General features: G+C 34.8%; 1 protein-coding gene across 9 annotated transcripts in view; it reads left to right on the top strand.

Annotated features, from left to right (window-relative positions):
- ABI3BP (ABI family member 3 binding protein) overlaps positions 1-20,243 on the top strand; it is a 139,323-nt gene that overhangs the window by 27,011 nt on the left and 92,069 nt on the right. For all 9 annotated transcript variants that reach the window (XM_058862698.1, XM_058862689.1, XM_058862679.1 and 6 more), the window contains exons 3-6: positions 2,859-2,927; positions 4,951-5,083; positions 14,209-14,390; positions 17,331-17,392. In XM_058862698.1, coding sequence (XP_058718681.1) covers positions 2,859-2,927; positions 4,951-5,083; positions 14,209-14,390; positions 17,331-17,392 — 446 coding nt within the window. The remainder of the gene's footprint in view (positions 1-2,858; positions 2,928-4,950; positions 5,084-14,208; positions 14,391-17,330; positions 17,393-20,243) is intronic.

Below are 20,243 nucleotides of genomic sequence, written 5' to 3'. Positions count from 1 at the left end.
GATCTGTATTTTTATCTTTATCATATATGTCTCTGTTATATACTGATTAATAATGAAGTGATTTTTGGAGGCAGATGCTGGATTCATGCATTTGTGTCCAGACATTTCAACATTGATCTTAATTATATAACTATCCTTTTCTTACTAAATACAGTTCAAAGAAAATAAGAAATATTCAGTTGCAGATGGGATTGCCTGTACTCTGTGGTGTAGTTTGCTTTTACTTGAGTTAATAATTTTATCTTTCAAATGAGCTTCTCTTCTTAAATATATTTTCCTGTAAATTGTTGATCTATTCTGTGAATCATAATTACATCCAATCAAACATCCATATTTTTATGACTGTCACATTTTCCCACCTACCTCCTATTTCAGCAATTTATCTCTTAAGCACTAAATGAATTAGTGCAAAGTAAATAATGGTTTTATTTAAGTTCTGGTACTCTGCACAATTTTCATTTTCTTCTGCTCTGTTACTCACCTCTCCCCAAAATTTCTGCTTCCTATAGACATGGATCTGTGGAATGGATTATGAATATATAGGAATTATAAAAGAACACAGATTATCATGAAATATTTCCTGTAACTTGACAGAATTTAATAATGGGTGAGGCAATGTTTTAATGCCCTGAAAATGAATTGAGTAATAGTAGCATCAGATGATTTCAGCATTGTGATGATGACTGATAGTCATATTTCTCACAAGTGGGCATAAATGGAGAGCAAGAAAACTGATTCAGTGTGGAAACTCAGTAATCTTCTGAACTTACTAAAAAAAATGTTGAATTTCAGTGGAAGACTAAGAAAGAACTCCCATTTCCAATGAGTCAGGTCTCATTATATGATACTGAAAAATCTCTCTGGATTTTTTAATTTCAGGTGCCTTGGATATAGAATGTATACCTGCCCAGAATAAAAGCATTTCAAGGCATGTGTCCTCCAGTCCATGCATTATGCTTTGATACTGTGCATCAAACCTATGAATTTATTTTTAATTACACTTTCTCTACTCTTAATATCTATACAGTAGCATGGGTGGTTCTGCTCAGGAAGCATGGAATCGTATTTCTAAATTAAGATATATCTTAAGTACAGAACATAAATTTATTGATTTATCCCAGGTTTTGAATGGATTTTTTTAACAATTTCATTTTCTGATTTCAGTAATAATGATCGTATTGTCTTAAAATTAGTGTTTCTAAAGAAGTGGTACTTTTTAAACCTGCTTCTTCTCTAACAGCCCTCTCTCAACATCTAGTCTCAGCCTGTTTTCCTAAATACTTTCTTTTGTAGGATGTATTACAGTCAGAAGAGCCTTGAATTCTCTGGAAAATGGGAATGTGTTGTATTCTTTATTAAGGCAACATTTGTTAAATTCACCAAAATAAAGCTTAATGAAGAGCACATAACACAAAATATTTCCACAGAAAACACTTGGTTACAGAACAAAAACACCTCCTAGAACTAGAGAATCCAGAAAACTGCCAGGTTTTGTAGCTGAGATGTCCAGTGAGGCCTTAACAGTCTTTGTTTATTGCCATATTTTGTTTAGCAGTTGATCTATTTCTATACTGCAACACAAATCATTTCATATTTCAGCCTGAATTAATTTTTCCATTTATGGAGCAGGAAAAAACAGTTTTAAATTATTTTAATAACATTCTTTCACAATACTTGGACATTTTACTGATAAACCCATAAATTTTTAGAGTTTTGAAGACTGCCTTTGTAGTTCTCAAACTTTCAAGGTCATGTTTTAGAACTACCCTGTTGAATACTTTGTGTTATAACAGTCTCACAAGTGGGCATAAATGCAGAGCAGGAAACTGGGTTTAAAACAGAGGGAAAACAAATTCTTTTAAAGTGTTGCTTATTTCTAGTTTTCAGTCTCAATAAAAAAAAATGTCCAAGTGGTTACACAGGTGCCACACTTATGCAGCCCTCTAAATATTAAAAAGCATTTTTTGTAAATGAAGATGTATTTGCACTTTGAGGGTTCCTTTTTTTAACTCTTTTTTCCACACTGCTTTGAACAGCTGTTGTCAATGCTTATCTTGGTTATTGGGTGCAGATGAAACCCATTTTAAAAGACTAATTAAATAATCAAATTAGTACACGCATAGTATGGGTTTCCAGTTATTTAGGTGCACAGAATCAGTGAAGTTAGAGTGGTTTTCCCACACTGGCAAAACTTTTTCAGTAGTACAGTGAGCTTTGGATTTTTTTCGTACTGTTATTCCTTTCTCTCTCTTTACAGAAATCTGCGTGTAAGAGAAAATTGAATGATTTCTTAATGGTTCTGTTTAGTTGGTAGAATTAAAGGTGCCTGTTACACTGAAATATGCATGAAATTCAGTCACTTATTTATAGTTATACATTTACATAAATATATCTGAACTAACTATCTATGACTAAGATTCTATGTAGAGTTATCTTTTTTTTAAAAGCTATAGTCAAAATAATTTTGGTCAGTATAGAGTGAGCCAAATTCTGCCTGTGGATATCTTGCTGGAATCTCCTAAGACAACTTCTCTCATGTTGCAGTTAAAAGAGAATAGAGCTTGCTTTTTAAAGAATTAAGAAGGGCAGAAATCTCTGACATTGGGTTTTAAGGAGTGAAAAGCTTATTTCTGAAGAGGAATTCCCCAAACTCAAATAAACATCTCAACCTTGTTTTAATTGAAGCATTTATAATTTTGAACTCAATGAATTTTAAGGTAAACAGCCTAAATATCACAAAGATTGGATAATGTGTCAAGAATTCATTGACTATTTGACATCTTCTTGTTAATTTCAGATTATTCTCTTTTTCCAATAGACAGCATATCTGTACTCATTGCTTTTTCATTCATTTGCAGATGCAGAGCCGAGGTATTTGGTTTCAGTAAGACCAGCACGTGTTTCAAATAACAAGAAATCTTGTTCAGGTAATATAGTATTACTGCATGTCTTTCCTAAATTATTTGAGAGAAAAGAAAACCTTTTGCTGGGTTTCTCTGAAAAGATATTCCTACCTGTAGGCGTCTTACTGTGGCGCACAAATTCCATACACGGAAAGGTAAAATGTAGGACAGTGTATCCCAGTCAGTAGCCACCACACACATGGCATTCAGAACATGAAGATTTACCTAAAGATTTTTTGCATAAAGTTCTTACGAGTGAGAAGTGAAAATTAGAATATTAATGTCTGGTGTTTAAAGATATTACAGTTATTCTTCCCAAACTACAAGCGAGGATTCCTTCATCCATTGATATGTTAATACTCTTTGTTTCTCATTGGTAAATGGTAGCTTCGTCTGTCTGTCTGTCTCTATATCAATATTACTACTAAGTTGGCTGATGCAAGAAGTAATGGAAAGAGTGATACTTCCAGCTGAATCTATATGCAGCAGAGTAGAAATCTGAATTTTATTCTCATCTGTTTCAAAGTCTTTCTATATAACCTTAATCATGTCATTAATATTGTTAGTTCTGAATTCCTTACTTTAATATGGAGACTTAATTATGTACTTTAATATAGAGACTTCTTTCAGGATGACTGGATTGTTGCAAAAAATAAACTGATGACCTGTCCCTGGAAGCACAAAAGGTCAGGTTGGACAGGGCTCTGAGAAACCTGATCCAGTTGAGGATGTCCCTGCTCATGGCAGGGGACTTGGACTAGAAGGTCCTTAAAGGTCAATTCCAACCCAATGACCCAATTCTATGATCTTTACATGATTTTTTTTTTTTTCCCCTAACTCCTGGTAATGCTTGGGATAAATCTTTTCTTGCTCTTGGCCAGGTATAACACAACATGTCTGGAAAGGTTTTGGAAAGTGATTTATCTTTCAGATGCAACATATATATGTTGGGTTTTAATGTAGGTTTTGTAGCAACATATTTATCATCAACATAAAGTAAAAACCAATATGGTTAACATTTCTAAATGTACACACATGTATTGGTTGAAAATATAAATCAAACTCTCACTGGGGCTGGTTAAATAAAGAGATAATAGGGTTCAAAAGGCATAAGAAGAAAGTTAGTCAAATATGGTTCACAACAGTGAGAAATAAAACCTTTTGATCAGTGGCTTACAAACTTTAAAGAACTGTTGGTCACCTGTACGTTTTGAGGAGGTACAGATCCTTCAGGTTTTTGAAGTACATAATCTAATGTAAAGAATATATTGATTTCCTATAGTCAATGATCTTCCAAACACCAGAGATTCTCCTTGGGCATGTAGCAGTCCATAAACTACAGGTTGAAAATAGAGTCTCCACATCATTTGTTCATTTCCATCTATTAGCTTTTAAATGTTCTTTAAAATAAGTCCTTTCTCCACACAAGAATTGTACTCCTTCATACAGAGTGAAGCTGAAGTTCAGCATCACACGAAACCTGGTTTCAATATAGTTAGTAATTAAAGAGAAAAATCCTGCAGATACAGAGCCTGGCTCAGATCTGACTTCTGTAAAAAGCAAAAGAACTTTTGTAGGTTTTATTTTACTCTTAAGAATGCTCTAGAAAATATTTATTATGTGTAGACACATTTGCATTGTTACTGAGAAAACTGCCAAGAAATTACTATTTTTATCACATCCATGGAGACTTTCTAATGTCCTGGACTCTGTCATGTCTTCTGTGATATAGTCCAAGATAGCCAGAGTTTTTTATTTAAACTACCTATAGCTTATTCTTATACTAGGTGTACTGAAACCACCAAATGAGCAATTTCAAAACCTAGTTTTAACTGGAATGTTAGGCTGAAAAAGTGACTATGGACACTGTCTCTGCCACTTTTGTAAATCTTATGTTAGAAATAGTGACCACGAAAAATGGAGAACTGTTGTACCTCTCCCTTCAAGCTTAGAAGAGGGGATCTTAATTTACTTAATTATCAAACTGCAAAATTTTCCTTTACATAATGCGAGAGAGAGAAATTAACTTTATATGTTTTTTATGTAGGTCGGAACAAGACACAAAAGCCTCTGCAGCTGGTGGTTGGCACCCTCACCCCAACCTCTGTATTTCTCTCTTGGGGCATCCTAGTCAACCCTCAGCATGACTGGACAGCAACAAGTAACTGTGCTAGTGACAGGTAACAACAGAAAAGGATGGGGTTTATTACTATCATGATTTTGTTCTGTGCAGCTCTCTGCTGTGATTAAGATAAATATTACAGTGGAAATTAAAATGTTGTAAATAATAGCTCTCAATGTAAAGTAAGTTTTCTCATGCTAGTGCTCTGCAATTCTTTACTTGACAGCAAGTTTAGTCAGATGTCTACACACTGAATTACAAAGTGTGCCATTTCACACTGAATCCTTTGTTCTTAAACTAATGGCCTTGGCTCTACCTTCATTTGTATCTGAACCAATTGAAACTTTGTTAAATCGCTGGAAATAGTTTACTTCAGAGTTGACCGATTAAGTGTAAAAGAAGTCTTTTGTTGTGCTGAAGTGGGGGAATGAGGTCTTGTTTTAGCACCATTTGATTTTTTGTTTCCTTTATTTTGTCTTATCACTAAAATGGCTTTCCTTCTGTTGATACAGTACAGCTTTCATTAACCTTCTGTTGTAAGAGGATCTCTCCTGTGTCAATATTTTCAGCATTCACTGGGTGGGAAATTCAGGAAGGGTCACCAAGTAGCAGTTTCAAGAGAAGTCATAGTGCAGAAGAGCTTCTCAATTAAGTGCACTATTATAGTTTAGTCAGCCCTTGGGAGATGAATAAAAGTATTTAAATTGCTAATGCAGATGTTTTCCCTACTCTGTCTTTTTGTGGTCTCTTTATCTTCTTCCTTGACAACAGAAGAATGTTTTTTTTACCTTCATTTACATTGTGTGAAGCTCTATTCTACACAGCAGAGTTTTCTAAAACTAAAAAGAAATATTTTGCATCCATGGGATGCATCTGCATCTCTTTTGACACTGTTATCTTTTGGCTTTTAAATGCACTTTTTTTTTTTTTTCATGGTTCAGAACATTTCTGTTACCTGTCTAATATTTGTGTAATTTGTAGCTGTCTAATTTAGACTTGAATTTTCTTACTCTGCTGTTCATAAGACAGCTGTAGCTGAAACGATTAAGCTGGATGTCAAACATAGGTTATGTTAAGAAAAACATCCCATGTAGCCAGGATAACTTTTTCATACCTTTACAATAGTTTCATACCTCACAAAAGGACTAATCCTGCTCAAGCATCAGAAATTTCTCTTGAAAAAAAATTCATCACCAAAAAACCCAGAATTTCAAACACTATTAAAAGATATTAATGTTTGTTAGGAAAAAGTTATGGAATGTTAGTAAATGTCCAAGGATGAAACTTGATCGGATTTTATTCAGTAGAAATAAAAGTTGGTTTAGGCTTAGACTTTGCTCCTTCAATAAAGAAAGAAGCAAATATTTTCCTACTGTGAGAAACTGAAGCAATGAGCTGATTTTGGATGAGCTTGTAAAGTGTTCTGATGTAGTGAGTTTAACACCATTTTTACCAAGGATTTTATCTTTATGTGATGTGTCAGCATCAATGTTGCAGCACTCCTTGTGCAGTGGAAATGAAGAACACTTCTGGAGAAGCCTATGTCCCATATTAACCCACCTGGAAAATTCAGGGCAAATGGTATCCACCATGGCTTCATCAATTCTGTGTTTTCTCCTCAGTAGCTGAGTTTTCTTTTTGGACATTCATTGACTCAAAGTTTAAACAAGTTTTTAAGATAGTTTTTCAGTTAGGGCAATGTGCTACTAGTGTCTTGCTATGTTTAGAATGTATTCTAAATGTATTTAGATGTATTCTTCCTCTCAGGAATTACTTTTAATGTGCACTTTATTTTACTGAAATATTGTCAGACAGGAGTAGCTAGTTTAAAAACATTTATATCAAATTACAAATAATCTTATCAAATATAGGTATATACCTATAACCAGATTTCTGTTTTGCTATCAAGCATAAAAATGAAGTTAATGGATAAAAAAAATAATTATTTAAATGGTGCTCTTACTAATTTTACCTTTACTGGGCCAAAATGCTTGTGATTTGTATAAGCTATGAGAACAGCTGTCCATGTGACCATGGTATGTATATCTAGAATTCTAAGAGAGATTTGGTCCTTATATATTTCTAGTCAGTGTGTAGAAGAAAAACTATAAATTTATTATAATAATTTGAACGAATGTTGATAATGCATGATAAGAAAAAAAACAGGAAGCAGCCCATTCTTAGCAAGTTAGTGTTGTGATAAAAGTAGAAGACTTAAAAAGCACATAATGGACTCGTTGAAATGTCAGTCTATTTCAGGGGCAGTCTACCTGACTCCATGCTTCTTCATCTGGCATGTTCTTACTGCTGCAGTGTGCTGTTAATCATCCTCAAGATTGCTGTTAGTGGCTAACCTCTAACCTTTGGCATTGGCACTACATAGCAGTCAGGACCTCTTAGCTCAGGTCTGTCAGCAAATCTCCCAAAAAGGTTTGAATTTATAACTCTCTATGACCTGAAATGGAGTCACTGTTCTCAGCCTCAGATTTTACCATCTCCACGTGGATGTTAGGCTTTTGGACAAATGTTGCATAATAAAAGTTAATTCAATGTGTTACTGAGTCAGAAGATAGAAACCATATGGAATAGCACAGTTCTGCTGGCCAAGATTTTCTCTAGTGAGAGTTTGACCTCAGAGGGATATTCCTTGGAAGATCTGGTTTTGTTTGGAATAATGAGTTTGGAATAAGAGTTGCCATATTCTCAAGGAGCATTGATATCTTTTACTGCTCCAATGAAATTATTGCTTGCTTCTTCAGGGCACATAGTGGTCTTTTGTATCTATGAAATTTTTAAGAAACTCCATGACAAAATCTGACTGCGACGTTTTTCAACAAACCATTCTTTTGGCTTTACTCCCTAGAGATTAACAGCATAAGCCAATAGAGTTCTATGTATTGCCTTCAAGATAACCCCAAATGCTAATCCCTTGTTGAAGCAAAAGTATTCACTGCCATTTTTGTGGACCAAAAATAAAAGGTGAAATTTTGAAGCATTCTTGAAGTGATTATTATCTCTCATCAGGCCCTTACCACTAGAAGTTAAAATAAAGCAAAAGTATATAAATCAAAAAACACAAAAGTTTAGTTTTATGTAACTGATGAGAACTACATAACACCAGAAAGCACTGTTGGTGGAACCTTTCTCAGCATCCTCTGCCTTCTGACACCAGTGGAAGACAGCTGATGAGAGAAGATGACCAAGTCATGATATCCTGCTGCACAACCATGTTCAGTTCCTCTCTTTATTATTTCCAAGAGAGTGAGAAGCTTGTTTTCTCTCTGCCTGTGTTCAAATATTAGTGGACAGAACTGTCAAAATAAAATACTGGGGCTTCATTTACTGTCCATCCAGGTCTGAAAAAGAGAGAATATTCTGTAGATTTTTCTTTCTTTGTATTTGCTTTGATTAGAACATTTCTATTGCTGTGGGTTGAAAAAGGTGGACTTTGACTTTCAGTTCTTTAGGAAGGAAAGCCAGAGGATGGAACAAAACCTGTTTTTTTCCATGTTAGATGCAAGCAGGGTTTATAGATACAGTAAATTATAATATTCTATAGAGTGGATTATATAGAAAAACAAAAATGCTTTCAGATACATGCAAAAATAGGAATTTAAAATCTGAAGTATGTCTTTTTTAAGCTGAAAAGTATGACAAATTCACATTGACGTTGTTTTAATTGGTTTGCCTGTGATTTGAATGTCCTAATGTCATACTTGCAAGTAGCACAAATTTTATGTTTTCTTTTGTTTTTATCTGATGCTTTTAAAAACAAAGACCAAAACCAAAAATAGTAATGGAAAACCAGGGAAGAGTCCATACTTACTCTTTTGTATTGTATAGTACGTAGAAGTAGGGTTTTTAAAACCCTAAATTCCAAAAGATATTTGCCTATCTCCTTCTGTGCCTATTTACAAATATCATTATTGCTATCATTATGCAGCTGCAAACCAAGTCATACTTTGTGTTGCAAGTGTCACACAAAATATATTTTAAACATAGAAGAATTTCTTAAAGCAGCAAATACACTTCTTGAGACTCAGATGTTTTTGAGTTGCTGCTGTGGGAGTACATGCTAAAAGCTGGTGTAAACTGAAATGATTTGTTGCTGTTCAGTCTCTCCCTCTTCAGAGCCTCTCACTCTTCATTTCAGTCATTCTACTAGAAGTTTTGAGTAAAAGAAGTGAATTTTAGTGATCATGTAAAAGTCAAAACTAAATTAGAAAGTGCTTTGCAAACTTAACTGCTAACCATCAGTGATGTCATTCTTCCCATTTCTTATATATGCTGGTGTCTGTTATTTTAAAGTAAACTTAGCAGTAAAAAGAAAAACAATATAATCAACATCATGTGTCAATTTGCACAACACTCAGTGTCTGAAAAATCATAGTTCAAACCATTTCTTGTATTACTTTCTAACATTAAATGGATGCTGCACGTCTAATGAAGTATAAGTAAAGACATACCTGGTATGCTGATAGTCTCTTTTAAAAATTCTGATTACATTTCTGTGAACAAAAAAGAAATGAGCTTCATAATCTTTTGTCTCTGGCAACACAAAACCGTGGAGCTGGAATGTTCTTATATCTCCAAGGCTTAATTGTTTGTTTAGTGTTATGTGTGACTAAAATAGTCATGATTAAATTGTTTGGAGTTTTGGTTGGGACCTGGTTCCAAATAAATCCATGATATTTATACAAACTGACCCAGTCTTGAAATCTTGTAAAACCATCTGTCTTATAAGATTTTCAGTATCTAATTGTTTGTGTCTGAATATTTGACTCTGCGGCCATGTTCTGGGAATCTGGCTGAAAAGAGATTTAGTTTAAAAATGGAAAAATGACACTGGAATTCTGGGCAAAACAGTATAATTCACACTGATAGATGAAAACTTGATATCTTGCCTATCCATCCTAGAATTTTACTTCCTTTAACAGTGAGTAAGATTTGCTTCATCTCAAAAGCAAAAACCATCTGTGCTGTTTCTTTAAGATGATCGTTTTATTTTGACATCTATTGCAATGAAAAGGCTGTCTCTAAACTGAGAACTCCCTTGCATTTTTAAAAAACAAACTATGTAAGCTGAACACAGAACAGAAGCAGCCTTCTGTGTGAGGCTGGGAGTCCTTTACATTGACTTTGCAGATGCAGTAATCACTGCAGTGGTTGGCCTATGAGTAATCTTTAAATTATGAAATTGGTCCTATTTTATTTCTGCCGTCACATTTTGTGTACCTCTTATATGGAGACAAGCAAAGCAAAAGTATCATCAAAGATACAGAGTGTCAAGAATGCAGACACTAAACATTCCATGGTGTTGCACAAATGCATATGAGAGAGGGTCTCTTGATGAATGTAGGCTCTTTATTCCTCTGCTGTGCTGGGTTTTGCTCTTTTTTTCCCCCTCATTATCACAGTGATTAATTCTGAGTGCACCAAAACCTCTCACGTGCTCATGACACCTTTTATTGGAATTATTATAAATAAAATTATTGCAATGTTAGCTGTCTAGTAAAAAGAGAGGAGGAAAAATTTCCCTGCAGTTCCTGGGGCGGCCTGACTGGTTGTATCTTCAAATGAGTGAAGCACTGCCTGTTAGAGGGACAGAGGGAGGTACTAACTTTTATGGAGTTTGATAAGAGAGCTCTAATGTTTTATAGAGTGCTAGCTGGCAAAGAAACAGAGTGACTTCTACAATAGTTTGATTAACATTTGTTGTAAATAGAGATTCAAGAGTATTCAATAAACATTGTTCTGATAAAATGTCCCCCACCAAAACACACAACAAATCAATGAATCAAAATTAAATGTTACATTAAAAAGTCAAATATTGTTAGTTCTTTATACCTGCTGAGAATCTAGATTCACACATATGTAGCTGGCTGTGCCATCTCCTTGCTGAAACATCAAACCAGTATTCACAGGTGGGAATAGCATTCCTGGGAGTGTTCTCCAGTGTATTACTTGGATATCAGATGTAAGGGCCCTGTGGTGAGCAATCAGATTTTCCTTTCCTTACCTCAGAGGTAATGGGAAGTGTTTTGTTTGAGTAACACATAGTGCAGCTCTCCCCTCTGTGTGACTATGACAGCACTCTATTTCAGCCTGCCTTCTATCATTCTGCAGGGAATCTATGAAGATGTTTTGCTGAATGTTTCCAGTTCAGCCAGCTGCACTCATTTTGTGCATGTATGTCACATGTATGCCACAAGGGGATTGATAGATGAGAGTGGTGACTGGATCTTACTGCTTACTCATGTCTTCAATTATATGTGTTGACTGTTTGATATTGTATTTTTGATGTAAGAAAGGTTTGGAAAAGGGAGAAATAAAAATTACAACAAAATTCAATCAGTACAGTGTTCTCAGGCAGACTGAATTTACATTTTATTTGGCAGTTTGTTGGTCTGGTTTAACAATGAGTTGTTGTTCTTTGATGACAAAACTTGGAATTTCTGAATTTTTACTCTGTAAAAAAATGGTTGCATTTCTCCAAAAGAACATGTAGCTACTTAGATATTTTTAAGAGTCAAATGATTGTGACCTGCAAATTGTTAAATGGAACTTCATTTTTATTGCTTTTTACTGAAATGATTGAGGAAATTCTGTCATCACAATCAGTGTTTTTAGTACTCACTATGGCAAGTCTCCACTGAAATAATTATACTCTTGCTGAAGTTTTTATAGGCTTGGAAATCTTGGAGTTGAGAGCACATTTCTTCTGTGCTGTATGTTTCTCTTTCTAATGGCATAGTTTGGCACAACTATGAAAATCTTCTTTTCAGGTTTTATAATAGTCTTGAATTTAAGTGAAAGATGGGTTGGTTTTTTTTGTTGTTGTGCAACTGTTCTTGGTATTTTAATTCATGTTAGAGTGAAGGAATTTCCAGGTGCGGAGTCAGCATTAAAAAGTAGAACATTTTGTCCACTAGAAGCAAGTGGGGTCAGCCACTTAAAAGCTGATTCATTATTAACAAGTATTTTTAGTATTTTTTTTCTCCTCGTTTCTGATGCATTTTTCTTTTAGATTGTTCAATAACTGAACTGGATCAGTATACTCTCTTTTTTCCATCACATGAAAACATTTTATTTCTTTCCCGTTAGATTTAAATAGGTAGGAAAAGGTAAGGATGAAGATGAAAACAAATGAAAATTCCTCTTTCAGGCATGGGAAGAAGGTGACTATTTCCACTTGAATTCACATTTGATGTCTGTCTATACTTATTCCAAATCCCTTGCCTAAAGACTGTATGGGGTCCAGTAAGAGGCATTTGTGTTGAACACTGAATTTGTTTATTAAAGTTACAGCCTTTGCAAGACAGTGACAGAGTTCAAGTAAACTTTTCCTGTTGGTTAATGTCTGTGTTGACTACATACAAATGGATTAAGAGGATAAAGGAGAAGAAATTTTCCTTCTTTTAATGTTGCCAATAATCGATTGTTTAAAACGTTCTTTGTCAGTTTAACTGATAATTAGGTCTATTCTTTGGCATTTCATTAGATCACAGCCCACAGAAGTAAGGAGGCAGATTATTACTTGGTAGTCCTGGAACTGAGAGAATATACTCACTACTTTTCTTTTTTTTTTTTCTTCTTGTTTTTTTTTTCTTTCCTTTTCAAGTTTTAAGTTAGACTGTATCTTGTTTTGAACACAAAGTAGTACAGTTAATGAAGATACGTGAGCCAACATAAATATTGATCTTGTAACCTGGTGAAAAACCTGAATGAGCTGCTGAAGTAGCAACTAAATCAGGAGAATCTATATTTTTGGTGCCAAGAAAACAAATTTGACAGTTATGAGATAAAATAAGTAAACAAAGTGAACCAGTTTGGAAATACTTTGCATGAGTGACACATGCCTTGTCTTATGTTGTGTTTTAATAGCAAAGTAGCAATTTCATGTACTCAGCATTCACATTTCATGTAAACTGTGCTCTGAAAGTGTTCTGTAACTTCAGAAGCAGCATCTTTATGAATTCACTGTATTAGGTTTGATCCACTAAGTAATTTTAGTCTGGACTTTTGAAACCTTTTCAGTTGTTTAAGAACCCTTTTTTGGTTGGCTTTTTAAGTTCTCTTCCTTTTTCTCTATATAATTGTCTATATAATACCTGTAATAAATCTCACAACCTTGATTTGCAAGCATTAAGTTGTTCTATTTAAGTGTGGCAAAATACAAAGGTCTGAATTTGTACCTTTTCAGATGATGTAAATGTGAGATAGATATGGATGATGGATAGAATTTATTTCTGTTATGTGTAACAATTTTCAGTAATACTTGGATTAAGAAGTTGCCAAATCTTTCTGAGATTTGCTTTTCCAAGAAAAAGAAACCTCCACACCATTCTGGTGGTAATTCAGCACGTATATTGAAAATGAGACTGTGGTCAGCAGGGCAGTTCTTGTGCTGAAGCTCTCACCACTTCCACTGCGTTGTTTTTGGTTGGTTAACAATGCAGTCATGCTTTTTCAGGGTGGTGCTCCCTGACAGAATTGGGCAATTTCTGTAAAAATGTTTCCTAGTTTCATAATCTGTTAGAATTCATCACGTTATTGATTTAAACTGCTGAAAGTAATGTCTTGGTTTATTTTTTTGTTTGAAGTGGGGGCAATACGTAATGGGATTCCTGAATGAGGAATGTATTAAGCAAACAACAGATATTACTGGTCTTCCCTGGAGAATGTTTTTGGACTAATTTTGATGGGAACACCTTTTACTGGATGGATATAGAAGATTCTGATAAATCAGTAGAGGCTTCTTGACCAGCAGACTCATGATTTAAATGACTGGCTCTGGCATAAGTCAGAATCACAGGAACTGCTTGGACAATGAGCTTACACTTTGTGGTTAGAACCTCACATACAATGGGTGTTTGTGAATAAAGGGACTGTCCTTTTGTGCTTTGTACAATACTCCTAATGTCAGGGTCTGTATGATGGGGTGTGTATGTATATATGTGGAATACATCTGGCTTTTCTGATATTTGGTAACAATAAAGAGCCATAAAAAACAAGAACAGTAAAACATTACTACTATTATTGTTATTGTTATTGTTATTGTTATTGTTATTGTTATTGTTATTGTTATTGTTATTGTTATTGTTATTGTTATTATTACTTCCTCACAAAAATGGTTATAGTGAATTCCTTTGTGTAGATCTATTTTTTTTTCCCCCCGAGCAGATTCTACACAGTTCGCTACAGAGAAAAAGGTAAAGACAAGAAATGGGTTTTTCAGCTCTGCCCAGCCACAGAGACAGTGATTGACAACCTGAAGCCAAACACACCTTATGAATTTGGAGTTAAAGACAATGCAGAGGATAGTATTTGGAGCAAGACTTTGAATCATAAGACAGTTCTCTCTAGTAAGTATTTGACAATAGTTAATCAAATAGCTGCTGACTTTGACAGTATTTTTTCTTCTACTATTGTATTACTTATAATAAACCAAGTTTTTATTGTTGAAATGTCATCCATTATGCCCCTAAAACATTCTTTTAGGAATTGCTGGAACTAGAAATATTTTGGTTTTCAAAAACCTAGTCTTCTGAAAGATGTTCTCTTGTCATTGCAAAGAGAGGATCTGCTGCATGTTGGTAGAATTCTAATGGTACTTAGTACAAATGCACATCAAATGTTGAGTAAGAATATTTATATTTCTGACTGGATTCTGAACTTTTTCCTTAGGCCATGAATAATAAGATGATAAGTAATGAACTAATCCATCAATCATCATCCAACTAATCCATTTAATTTCTTCCATCAACTAGTATGAGTAATGAAAATTATTAGCATTGTTTGAATCTTCTTTTACCCCTGCATTTATATTCGAGCTGGTCTTCAAGCTAGACAGGCCCTGTCCTGTCTCAATGGGCCCTTTATGACTCAAAAGCTGAATTTGAAGCTAATTTTCAATCAAAATATTATATGGATCATGTCTGAAGCAAGCAGTTTTGTTTATGCTTTTGCTTGTGTTTTCATGGAAGAAGTGTACGACACCTGTGGCTGGCTGTCAGTCATATTTTAGGGTTCTCTTCTGAAGCCCCAAGACAATGCAGGAAATGTGATGTCAAATTAACCCTTGTAAAAGCATGTACTACTGAAAGAATCACTCATTCCAGTAGAGGAAATAGGCATCAGCAGACTTTTCTTCCTTTTAAAAAGAAGAGACGACTTAACAGAGATTATCCAATTTGATTCATTTTCCTCAAGCATTTGCGTAAAGGTATTTTGAAACATGATTTTGGTCAGAAGATGCTGCAAACTCCTATGCTTAGTATTTTTGGCTTGACTCAGAATGTAAAGAATGGGAATTCTTGTTAGCCTTATTGATACAAGATTTCCAGCTGACATTTAGTTTGGACTTCAGTTTTGACTTGTAGGTGAGTAAAGAGCTCAAAATACTTGAGGATAAGTGAGGGGAGCAGTATGGTGGTTTGTAACTCTGGGAAAGCCTTCATGCTCCCTAAGAAAGAGCTTTGCTGGCCTTCACTGTGAAGTACAAAGTTGTAACTTTGAAGCACCTGCCCAGTGTCCATAGAGCTGTTTTAGCAGTCCAGAATTAGAATCCGTTGTTATGCCATGAGCTTAAAGAGGGTAGTGGTGGCAGCCTTTTCCCAGCCTTTTTTGATTCACAAAAAGCTCTGCTTCACAGCTTTACAGATATCTTACCAAGTGGGTTTTTTCTGTTATTTTCTACATTTCAAATATATTAAAGTCATCTGTAGAGCAAGTGATGAAATACATTTCAGCAGTTAGAACAACAGGGAGTGATAAATGCAAAATTTTTATAGTTTATTACTTGTTCAAGACTGATGAAAACATCACTAAATTTTCTTTTTCTGTAATAATGTATTCTTAAATGGTGTTTTGTACAGACATTTTACATTTTTAATAGATCAGGAGAATCATTCTTATAAGTTTATGGAGACCCATTGACTTTGGTTAAAAGATTATTTCTTGTAAGAGTTCATATTCTATTTCCATAAGATTTCTTTTGTCTGCAGTGTAGACTTGTGTATTCAGTGGATGCTTCTGCAGCAGCTAAATCCAGGGATCTTGTGATTTACCTGCATGTCTACATTTTGGTCTACTGATAAAGAATCCTATAATTGAAAAATTGTCAACCTTTCTAACTCAAGCCTTTCATATTTTTAGTGAATAGCAGGTAGATACAGAAAACATGAGTGGTAAACAGAGAGTATATATTTATAATAAATGTATAACCAGATGCCTGTAAAGTTTATCCATCAACACAAGCAGACACTTCTTTTCTGTGCTAATTTCCTGTTTTGTATGAACTCAAGTTCTCCTCCTATAGGAGAAGCACCTCAACCTAAACCAAATATCCTTCACTGTAAATGTTCTTTTTCCCACTGAAGAATATATCAGTTACTAGCAACCGAAAATTCCTTTGCAGGTTCCTGGATTTCTTGAATCCACAGGCCAAATTTTTCTTATATACTAAACATGTTGGGAGGGGCTGGGAGGAGAATCTGCTTTTAATTCACAATTTGAGAACACATGAAAGACATGGCAAAAGTTCAGCATTTATTTAACTGATTTTTTTCAGAAGAGATGAAAGTAGCTTATTTCAGACCATCTTGCCATGATTTTCTCATGAAGTCAGTGTGAAACTCCTGTCAGTTTCCTCTTGAATTTAGGTCAATAGTAAGTTCTGTTCTTTAGAAGTATCAAACACTTTGAATGACTTTTTTCCAACTTAAATGTATCTCAATTGATATTTCTTTACAATTGACTTTTTTTTTCTACTTCTCTTCTGTTTTGCATGAAATTTGAAAAAAATTATGACAACATGTAGCTTGACTCTTGTTTGCACACCTATTGTTGAACAAGCAGTATAAAGGTGGAAGATACAGAGAAAATTTGAAGCATCATGCTAGAATAGAATAGGTGCTGAACAGAACTCTTTCCTGACTTACTCAGCAGCTGCATCACAATAAACTTCTAATACTTAGAAACGAAGAGGAAAAACCTAAAAGAAAAAATTCAGAGTTTACATCTGGGACTTTGTTCATACACTGAGATAAACAAAACCATAAACAAAACAAGAATACATTTCATTTCCTTGGTGTCAAAATGTGAATAGAAAGCCTTGCATATGTGTTAATGGATCTGGAGACACAGGACAAAAATATTTTTTCCGTGATGTGCTTTTGTATGGGTTTTAATTAAGCCTCTTAACTTTCCTAGCTGAAGAAAAAAGTGAATAAAGTTGGTTTGCTTTACTTCGGACAAAACAAAAAATTAATTCTGTGCATTTATTTATCTTCCTGTCAAAACAGGTAAAAAAGTAAATGGACAAATCCAGAATATGTACAAGTTGGTACCCAATTCCCAAACACAGGTATGCAAAACAGTCTCTTTTTTTATCTGATTATTTTCCATATGATCAAATTTTTTATTCTCTATTACTCTTCAGTGAGACATTATCAAGGCCACAGACTCCCAATACAGAAAACAATTTCTTAAATGCACTGTATGGAAAATGTTTAAATGTGTTGTTGGATAAAATAATTGAGAACTGTAACTGAGATGATTACATACACTTATTCCAACCTATCAAAGATTAATTTGATAGTTTCCATGTGTAAATTCCAAACTTAAATGTTGCTTATTCCTTTATAGAAGTCAGATTTGCTAACCTGTGATATTTCCTGTGATCAGTTAACTTTGGGATAACTTGGTGAGGTGATTTTATAGAATAATTTTGTATACACTCAGGTCCTCTAAATGTGTCATCCCACTGAGTTCACTAATAGTTCCCATATGTGAGGCTAGTGTTTGCAAAACCAGAAGAAGCTGGAAAGAGCAAGTTTGCTATGCTATCCATTAAATCCTTTTATGTGGCATGGTAGAATTTTTACCATTTCATAAAAAAACAATTGAGGATTTTTATAAATAAATAAAGATTTTTTTCCCCTCACCTGACCTTTTCCATAAACATTCCCAAACAAGCATGGATAGATTTCATTTGTTTATGGATTCATGTACCCAGATACTTTTTTCTGCCAAGAGCTGAAGCAGAAATTTAGGCTCTCTAGAGCAAACCAGCTAGTGGGTTTTAATACAATGAAAAATAGACCTATTAGTCACAACTTCTGAGCATTACCAGTTCTACCATGAGATCTAGTTGGTTTCTTTATATTTCCTTTCCTTCTCTTTTCATCAAAGTGCAAGTTTCAGCATCTAATCTTCTGGAGGATTTTTTTTGTTTGGTTGGTTTTTTTGGGTTTTTTTTTTTGTTCTCCTTCTTTTTAGGTTACTATCCCTGAGGCAGACTATGGGGTAACTCCCCAAGAAAAGCTGTAGAAAGCCTTCTTACTTTAGAGATTCTAGAGGTTTAGCTAATGAGTGTTAATTATTACAAGAAAATAACTCATCTTCATAATTCTTTTCTGTCTCAGGTTTTCTAAATGTTTTCATGGTAGGAAATGGTGATGTATGGCTTCTTGTTGTTTGTTTTTCATATTTCAGAACATTATAAATGGTCTTTAATTATCAGACCTGGAATTCCTTCAGGAATCAAACCATAATTCATTGAATACATTTTCTTCTAGGATTAATTAGGTATGCACAGAATCATAGAATCAATGAGGTTGGAAAAGATCTTTAAGTTCCTCCAGTCCAACTGCTAACCCAGCACCATCACCATGTTTACCATCAAACCATGTTCTCAAGTGCTCTACCCACATATTTTTTAACACTTCCAGGCATGATGACTCCACCATTTCCCTGGGCAGCCATTTCCAGTGCATGACACCCCTTTATGTGAAAATGAATTTTCCAAATATCTGATCTAAACCTCCACAGTGTAACTTGTGTCTGTGTCCATTCATTTAGGGCAGTAATACTTCAATTACTGCATTTCATATAGAATTAGATTGGTATAAGTCTTATATTATTGGAAGTATACTTTTGCCTTGCTTTCATGAGAAAATGTTTTATTTTGTGAGTAATGTGAACCCAGCTGGTTAGATATTCAGGAGGGTGTTTATCACATTATGTTGATGAAGTCAACTTTACTGTTCTTCCCCGTGGTCCTACGAGCGTATTTAAAGTTACATGGCCCAAGATCAGGTAATTAATTCTGGGATATGGAGTGCAAGCTGAGTTCCTTTGCTCCTCTTAGCAAACCCTGTATGCCAGAACCCTGACTGTTATGCTGCTTCTGTGCAAGTAGGGATTCTATTTATGGGGGAGAAGTCCTGAGAAAGTGAGCTAAAACAGTTCTCCAAATATTTGCACAGCTCAAGTATGAAAGGAGGACTAGAGCCAACATCTAGTCTTTTTGTGATCTTCACAGGGCTCAGCTCCAGAGCAGTACTGCTTTATCACCCTCTGCAGAAATATCATGAAAACATACCATAGCTTATTCTAAAACTTCTCTTATCATTCTTGCTTTAGTGGTGCAAAATGCCAAAAAGCAGATAGCTCACGCTGTTCCTTCAGTTTCCGTAGCAGTAGGTGGGGTATGTTTCAGTGGCATGATCAGATCATTGATGCAAAGCCAGACTGAGTGTTATTTAGGCCAAATTTGTTTGTGCTTTATTTTGCTCCAAAGACACAACTGACTCATAACATGGTCCTAACTCTTCTCTGTAGGACATTTTTAAAGGCTGTTTATTAGAACAACAGTACCAACCCATCTAGTCACTCTGCCCTTTCAACATCAGTTGCGTATCATCTTGTGTTTCTTTTGGCAGTTTCATCCTTTAAGTTTGTCTAAGCCCCTGGGGCTGTGTGAGCCGCAAATAACAAGAGAGTGGAAGAAAAGGAGTGCTCTAGAAATGGTCATTCTTCTCCCCTTCATAAACAATGGGCAGTGGTAGGGCAGAGAAAATGCAGTAGAAATTTATTTCCTCTTCTGTCTGGTTAAGTTTCTCTGATTTCATAATGTCGGCCTAGAAGATGGGGTCCTCCCCAGTTTTTCCAGACAAAAAGGACACTTAGCTTCTACCATTTGTTAAACTCTAGGAGGAAACATTTCTGCTCTTCCAAACCTTATTCAGTCCAGACTGACCATGATCCTTCCTTGAGGAGTCTCTTACATGCATGCCAGTTTGTGTTGCCTTTTTGAAGTGTCAGAATACAACACAACACAGAAAGAAAGAAAAAGTGTCTCTTAAAGTAATGTTGCCATGTGCTGTTTCACAGAACATTTGAGATTTGCAGTCCTGTGAGAATATGCTGTATGT

Source organism: Poecile atricapillus, chromosome 1 (genome assembly GCF_030490865.1).
Source record: "Poecile atricapillus isolate bPoeAtr1 chromosome 1, bPoeAtr1.hap1, whole genome shotgun sequence".
In the NCBI taxonomy this organism is placed as follows: Eukaryota; Metazoa; Chordata; class Aves; order Passeriformes; family Paridae; genus Poecile; species Poecile atricapillus.
Note: the sequence above shows the minus strand (reverse complement) of the source record. Positions and strands in the feature narration are given on the sequence as shown.